The sequence below is a fragment of the Bolinopsis microptera genome, chromosome 4 (genome assembly GCF_026151205.1).
Source record: "Bolinopsis microptera isolate Bmic1 chromosome 4, MBARI_Bmic_1.0, whole genome shotgun sequence".
Lineage (NCBI taxonomy): Eukaryota > Metazoa > Ctenophora > Tentaculata > Lobata > Bolinopsidae > Bolinopsis > Bolinopsis microptera.
This window is the reverse complement of record NC_087075.1, coordinates 4,191,107-4,199,766: the sequence shown is the minus strand read 5'-3', so window position 1 is coordinate 4,199,766 and position 8,660 is coordinate 4,191,107. Positions and strand designations below refer to the sequence as shown.

The window sequence follows — 8,660 nt, the reverse complement described above, 5'->3', positions numbered from 1 at the left end:
GAACTTTTGAGGAGGCCCTGGACCCCAACCGCCAAACGGTACCCGCAGGGCAGCCACGCCCATATTTGTCCAAATTTATAGCCAAATTTAGCCAAATTTAGCCAAATTTAGCCACGCTGATTTATAGATAAATTTTTTAGTTGGAGAAGGTGTGATTAACATATTGTATTTCCTATGAGATATGGTGAAAAAGAGAACATTAAAATTGGTACTCTTGTCTTAATTATCTTAAAAAATTCCATTAGGCAATGTAGTCTATACAGGTTCTCTACAGCTACGAAACGAAACGAAACGAAACACTGTATTTACTACCCCGCTACTATGCGACAAAGATATTGTATAAAGATAACTAAATAATTTACACAATACGGTGCCCATGTCTGAGCGGCTCTCCTCAAATAACTTTCTCTCCTCCTCGGAGCAGAAAGTTAAAAACAAAACACGGGTCTCATAAATCAAAAATTACTAAATAATGTTAAAGAGATAATACCAGATTAACTGTCCCAGAAAAATGGTTAAAGTATACATATTACATAATTGATTTTATTGACACACCGATAAAAACCAAAAAAACAAGAAGTGGATACTCGGAAAACAAAAAATTACACAAAAAAGACTAGAAGCCACAAAAAATAGCTTAACCAGGCTATAGCTGATCATACAAATAGTTCTTTAACTTACCCTTAAAAGAGACAATATTCTCGATGTTACGGACATTAAGAGGGAGAGAATTCCATGATTCAGGTGCATAGTTGCTGAACCGCCTGCTAGTTGCCTTCAATTTAGAGAACTTAGGTATCTTCATAAGAAGGTTGCATGCTGTTTTTGTTCTGGTTTCTTTGACAGCCTTATCATCTCTGTTCATTTGAACCAACTCTTGGAGGTACATTGGTGCCAATCCATGGGCCACTTTGAAACAGATGAGGCACACTTTGAAAAATATCCTCTTTTCAACAGGGAGGATATGAGCTTTCTTGTAGAAAGGAGACAAGTCAGTATTTCTGTCATAGATGTCGTAAATGAAACGTATCCCTGCATTTAGAACAGATTGCAGCTTCTTCACTCTAGTCTTTGAAAGATTCATGTAAAGGGCATTACAATAGTCCAGCTTTGATATGATCAGTTGTTTGACCAGCATGAGCTTAACTCTCTCATCTAGATACTTTCTGATAGTTCTTAGATTATTCATTGTCCAACAACAGTTCTTCCTAACATTGTTTATCTGCCTTTCCATGTTGAGAGATTCATCTAGTAACACTCCAAGACTCTTCCAGGTATCGTTTTTACATACAGTTGGTGTAATGATGGTGTCACCAAACTTTATTGTTATTTCAAGGTCAAACTTCTTCAGTACCAAAGGCTTTCCAATGACTAACAATTCTGTCTTGCTCTCATTCAGTTTCATGAAATTATTAACCATCCATACTTTGATTTCAGACAGACAGTCATTGATCCTACTAGTGACATTCTGCAGCTCCATGGGTCTCATCGGGTGGAAAGCTATATAAAGTTGTGAGTCATCTGCATAAAGCTGTATATCGAGACCATACTTTCTAGCTATTTCCTGGAGCAGCTTAATGTATAAGATGAACAGGATAGGTCCCAATAGAGAGCCCTGGGGTACCCCAAACAACAGACACAGGAAGTCAGATAATGAGTCATCTAACTTAACCTTGAAAAACCTGCCTGAGAGGTATGAACTAAACCATTTCAATGCAGAGTCCTTAATACCAAAATCTTTTGCCAGCTTCAATTCTTAAGAAGGATTGTATGATCAATCGTGTCGAAAGCAGCAGAGAGATCAAGTAGGACTACAATCACAATGTTGTTCATCTGCACTTCCTTAAGAATATCGTCTGCCATCCTGACCATCAGGGTTTCACAACTGTGGTTCGCTCTGTATCCAGACTGAACTGGGCAATGCAGACTGTTCAAATGTAAGTGATTGTTCAACTGCTCAAGTACAATTTTTTCAATCAGTTTAGACATAACTGCAAGATTTGAGACTGGTCTGTAATTCTTCAGAATATCTGGATCAGCATTCTTCTTCTTGATAGTGGGCTTGACCAGTGCAGTCTTCATCTCAGCTGGAAACACACCTTGCAACATAGAACCGTTTATTATGTGCAGGAGGATCGGTGCCAACTCCTGAGAGCATTTCTTCAACATGAACTTTGGAATAGGGTCAAGACTACAAAACTTGTTAGACATCTTAAAAATGGTGTGTAACAGGTGCTGCCTAGTGATGGAGTGAAATTTATCAATTGATGGCCCTGAATAGGTGCTTTCAAGATTCTCTGACGATGACAAGTTCCCTCCGATATGACTTCCTTCTTCTTCTATCCCAAGTCTGATATCATTCACTTTATCAGCAAAGAAAACTTTAAAACTTTCTGCAAGTTTTTTAGTGTCATTACCATGTGGCCTTTCTTGGGTAGTTTCACCCGTGAGTCTATAAACTTTCTTGTACAGAGCCTTCGTATCTCCCGCAGAGGCTAAGAGGGCTTTTCTATTGTAAGTAATCCTCTTCTGTCGCTCAATGACAATAAATTTGTTCCTGAGGTTGACAAAAATATCCTTCTGTCCCTTGCCTTTCCTCCAGGCTCTCTCAGCTGCTCTCCTCTGCCTCTGTAAAGCTTTCAGATCCTGATCCATCCAAGGTTTACCTTTGTCTTCACTCTTCATCTCCTTACTGATCACAGGACAATGCTTGTCCATAAGTTCCAATAGAATACTATTGTACATCTTAACTGACTCATCAAGACTCTCAGAGCACCAAGCATCTCTTTTACAGAGATCAGAAACCAAAATATCTGCTTTAAAATCCTCAACCACAATACTTTTAAAATCACGGTAGTTCATCACCCCAGTATTATTCAAAGAGGTCTTCAGGCTCACAGACACTACAAATTTAACAAGAAAATGATCTGATCTAGTCCCAGATTCCACAATGTTGATAGAAGTTATAGAGTCTAGTAATTTATGTTTTGCAAATAGAGGTTTGGTAGACTCCTTAACATAAAAATCGCAACCCAAACGTTGGGAGCCAAACGGTCTAACTCTAGCACATGTTTTGAATTTGTCTACATACCTTTTATGGTCTCCGAATAGAATTCATATACATTTCTTTTGGGTAATAAATAGTGGTTTTAACTAGATGTAAGCCAATGAATACCTCCCCAGACAGAAATAGCAAAACCGAGATGTGATTCAAAGAGAGAATGATAAATTTGTTTATATAGTGATTCTGGTAAGCATTTCTTAATACGGTAGATACGTCCACAAGCACTGCTTAGTTTTTTGTTAAGAGATAGTATGTGTGGTTTCCAACTGAATTTGTCATCAATAATTACTCCAAGGAATTTAGTTATCTCAACTGCTATCTCAAAATCAAGTTTCACAAAAAAATACCCATTGGCCCCCCCCCCCCCCCCCCCCCCCTTAAACTAACCAAAAATTGAGCTCTTTGTGTGCCGTTGCAATTATCAAAACTGAAAATATAAATTTCATAACTCTCATCTGGGTTTGATCTTTGTAATAGCTATCGTGCAAAACCAATTTCTCTGCAACTATTTGATGGTCTCTTCTTTGCATCCCATCTTTGTAAAGATACAACTAACAGGAACACTTGATCGAGTTTTCTGTTCAGTAACTCCTTCACAATTTTCCTTTCAGAGCATTTAAAGATAACTATATTATATACCAATGGATTTATACTTCAGTTAAATTTAAAACTTATATATCATGCTTCTTAATATCAAAGTAACTGTTTTATCATATCTTCCATAACTATATTGATACATGTTAACATTTGCCTAAATTTGCTTTAAATAATACATACTGTTGAAATTTCTCTTTGTTTAATTTTATGAATTCTGTCGTATCTGAACTGCATGTTATATCTTTGGATTTGTTTTAAACTGATAATTATTCTAGAAATCATATCAAGCTGTGCAATCCTAATAGTTGTTTTTCTTATCACTACGTTGTCATCATGCCAGACAACTCTATTTGCTCCCTAGGATAAAACAGTTTTTTTCCCAGAATGCAGAGTATAAGTCATGTTTTCACACGCGAAATCTATAATGTATACTATTGACCACACATTTAAATGTTGTTAGCCTGTGGTGTTCTTATTCTGATTGTCCACTAGCAGTTGGCTACAAAGAAACTACCTTTGAACAATGAAACAGATGTCTTATCAGTTCATCCTAAAATGAATTATCACTCAATATTTGTAAATTTATAAGCTCAATTTTTATTTGTGATACCTTAGCAAAAATGTCAAGTTACTACTACAACATTCCAGTGAATAGTAAATTAATTAAACAATCACTGTTCACGGAAACATTAATTAATTCCTACCAGCTCAAATAGGTATACTAGCTAATTAAAAATGTTGCAGAATATTTTATTAAGTTGGGTTTTTGCATATTTACTCATTAGTGATTAGGCCTCTTTCCGTCTTTGATTCGCTTTCATTATTGCACGTTATGTACAAGTTACTATACGAATAATCTCAACACGTGCACGTGTAAAGATTTGTGAGCGACATTTTGACTGATTTTGTCGTTATATTACGTTGTGTTCAGTGAGAGCTACATTTTAATGGGCTGTATCTTCGGTTGTGATGTGATAAAAACTGCAATTTTCGAAGAACACTTCGAGATGGCAGGGCCTACTCTCATGCTGTTTATTATAGGTGATGATTAATTCTGTAAAACTAGGGACAACTGGGGAATGATCCCAGACATATCGCGTGTCTTGCTCTACCTATTGAGCTACTGACCCTGATTCTCAGAGCGAAATAACCACTCATATATACAGCACAATTTCATGCTTTGTGCGGAATATCATTTATCTATTTGGATATATGCGAATATATTCTAATAACTTTCAAAGAACACTATTATCTTCCTCCCTGTGACCACAGGCTTTCTATTATATTATATATAAATATAGAATGACTGATGACACTCTTTGTAATATAAATATTTGTGATCTATCTAAATAGTAGACAAGTTAACATGTTGTAGGTAGCGCACAAATCGGATGACAATCATATCTTATAAGGTGAGATTGACGTGTAATCCGAGTATTTTATCTATAAATGAATAATTATATGTATAGATACATAATGTATGATTCTAGTACACCCTCTCTTGCTAGGACTTGTTACTCATGATTACTGAGCAGGCTGTTATTTTGGATAATCTAGGTTAGATGTAGGTAAACACTAATACATCAATCTTTTTATATTTTGTATACTAATTAGGATAGTGAAGAAAAGCTAGAATCAATATTAGCAACTAATTGTCCCCGTTTATAACATCTGTTAGAGAAGGAAACTAAGAAGGAAACTAAGAAGGAAACTAAGAAGGAAACTAAAGATCTGCTAGCAGAACATTTTCTGAGATAATATTAAGTTTCATAGTGTTGTACAATTACAAGGCACAAATATAAAGCTATAATCTTGTATTCTATAATCTTATAAGACTTCCCTGTGTTTGCTGTGATCATAGCTTGTTGAACCAGGGAACCTAATTCGGTTGTCCGGAGGCCCTCAACTTATTATATAAGTAACATAATATCAGTTATGTAAGCAAATACTTAGATGCTGTTCACATAGTACAGTGTTAGTATTATAATATTCAGTATTATCTATATAATACAATATTATAATATTCTGTATTATCTATATAATACAATATTATAATATTCAGTATTATCTATATAATACAATATTATAATATTCAGTATTATCTATATAATACAATATTATAATATTCAGTATTATCTATATAATACAATATTATAATATTCAGTATTATCTATATAATACAATATTATAATATTCAGTATTATCTATATAATACAATATTATAATATTCAGTATTATCTATATAATACAATATTATAATATTCAGTATTATCTATATAATACAATATTATAATATTCAGTAGTTGGAATGTGAGCCCCTGCTATTAGACTATAAGTACAAGTAATTATCATTACGCTGACAAATACCACTGTTCGTACCTGCCTATTGGAGGTTTAGAAGTGGCATCTTCACGGTCATCTCGCAATCTGCAGACCACCTCCTTGACTGCACCAGTCTATTAAAGTTAAAGTTTTCTGTATGCAATCCCTACTATTAGACTATTAGTAAACAGAAGGATTTGTGGTGATTTCATCCCGCTCAATTTTATTTAAGCTCTTTAGGTTTTATTTTTAGTTTCAAATAAGGAGCATCCTGATCACCAGAACCATCTATTAAAATATGAACTGTTAACTTTAGTGTTAACTTCTAAGATTTGTACTCCTCCTATACCACGTGTATCTTATATAATATCAGTGCTGTTTGTACATAATGTATTATATCATAAGGCATTATATTGTATATCATAAGAAAAGGCATTATATTGACTATAGATTGTGTAATATTAGATAATACCATAGCTACGTCAGTTGTGTGGTTTCACGGCTTACAGTTTCACATATCTCTATTATATAATATCTCTATAGCATATTGTGTGATATCGTTTAATATTAACATAGTATACTATTATACTATATTGGCTGTGTACTATAAAGTGCACTTTTATAGTTCAGTTTTATTGTAACAGTATTGAGTTTAGTACAAGTGTAGAGTACTTTAATGTACTGTAAACCGTAAAAAATGTTCGATAGTTTAACAAATGTTTTAAAAAACTTTAAAAAAAATCCCATTCAGTCCCGGTCAAAATTCGGCATTTAAGCCGGGACCGGGATTCCCTGTATATTTTTGACCGGGATCCCAGTTGAGCCTTGGTTATACGTAGTGTCTGAGTGTCATGATGCACCTCCCCCTCCTCCTTCTTCTCTTATGTCAGCAACACACAACAATCACTCTCTTTGGCGCCCATTGGATGAGGGAAGTATTGTTATGTATTATATTGACAAACTCTGCACCAGATACAGTCTGTAATTTAATGCAGTCTACATAATACAACTCTATTAGTTAGCACTGTTACATAGTATTATATACTCCACCTCTTTAGTTTGGGCTGCTATAGACAGTTGTACACGTAATATTTGTAGTGTTGATTTACTTTAGTTCTACAGTCTCAGCTCGAATTGTTTGTTTTATACTTAGCAGGCTAGGAGTAATTCTTTATTATCAGTGTTGAAAGTTCTATCATAGTATTGTGTTATTTTTGTGTACTAGTGGTCGTGCACATAAAACGACTATCTATCGAAACTAACTACTTATCCAGGGCCGTGCACCCCCTCTACCCCCTCCTCCTTCTCTCCCCCTTCCTCTCTCACCCTTCCTCTCCTCCTCTCTCCTCTACCCCCTCCCCTCTATCCTCTCCTCCTTCTCTCCCCTTTCCTCTCTCACCCTTCCTTTCTCCTCTCCTCCTCACCCCTTCCTCTCTCACCCTTCCTTTCTCCCCTCCTCACTCCTTCCTCTCTCCCCCTCTCTCCCCTCACATCGTTTTAAATTTATCAGTATTTGGTATAGCAATGTTGCCAATTTGTTTTTGTCTAACAACATTACCTCCCTCCAATGATCTGCCAGAAGTGTGTTATGCAACTTCGCACCTTGCGCACGCAAATTGTGCCTCTCTAATACATGTAATAGAGTAATAGCTAGAAAGTTACTACACACTTCACCACAGTAACATTACCATATATTATATAATAAGGGCATCACGTGTGGGCTCTCCGAGACGTTCTCAATTAGGTAATTGTTATATGATTGTCCTGTGATTAGTAAATTATATAATATACAGACCGTAGAGCACTGCACAAATCATCGTGTAAACTGTTTGTAGGTATCTCTTGTAATATTGTAAGTTCTTTCCCTCACACAAACAACATATCGTATCACTTATATAAGGTTACCACATTCAGAACCACAATCAGTACCACACTCAGTACCCCACTCAGTACCACACTCAGTACCACACTCAGTCTCACACTAAGTCCCACACTCAGTCCCACACTCAGTCCCACACTCAGTCCCACACTCAGTCCCACACTCAGTACCACAATCAGTACCACACTCAGTACCACACTCAGTACCACACTCAGTACCACACTCAGTACCACACTCAGTACCACACTCAGTACCACACTCAGTCCCACACTCAGTACCACACTCAGTACCACACTCAGTACCACTGTACCACACTCAGTACCACACTCAGTACCACACTCAGTCCCACACTCAGTACCACACTCAGTACCACACTCAGTACCACACTCAGTACCACACTCAGTACCACACTCAGTCCCACACTCAGTACCACACTCAGTACCACACTCAGTACCACACTCAGTACCACACTCAGTACCACACTCAGTACCACACTCAGTACCACACTCAGTACCACTGTACCACACTCAGTACCACACTCAGTCCCACACTCAGTCCCACACTCAGTACCACACTCAGTACCACACTCAGTACCACACTCAGTCCCACACTCAGTCCCACATTCAGTCCCACACTCAGTACCACACTCAGTACCACACTCAGTCCCACACTCAGTACCACACTCAGTACCACACTCAGTCCCACACTCAGTCCCACACTCAGTACCACACTCAGTACCACACTCAGTACCACTGTACCACACTCAGTCCCACACTCAGTACCACACTCAGTACCACA

At 36.8% G+C, this 8,660-nt stretch overlaps 1 protein-coding gene across 1 annotated transcript; it reads right to left on the bottom strand.

The window, feature by feature from the left end:
- Positions 1–646: 646 nt before the first annotated feature.
- LOC134814373 (uncharacterized) lies at positions 647–1,420 on the bottom strand. The gene has a single exon (XM_063822472.1). The coding sequence runs from the start codon at positions 1,418–1,420 to the stop codon at positions 647–649; it is 774 nt and encodes a 257-aa protein (XP_063678542.1).
- Positions 1,421–8,660: the final 7,240 nt, after the last annotated feature.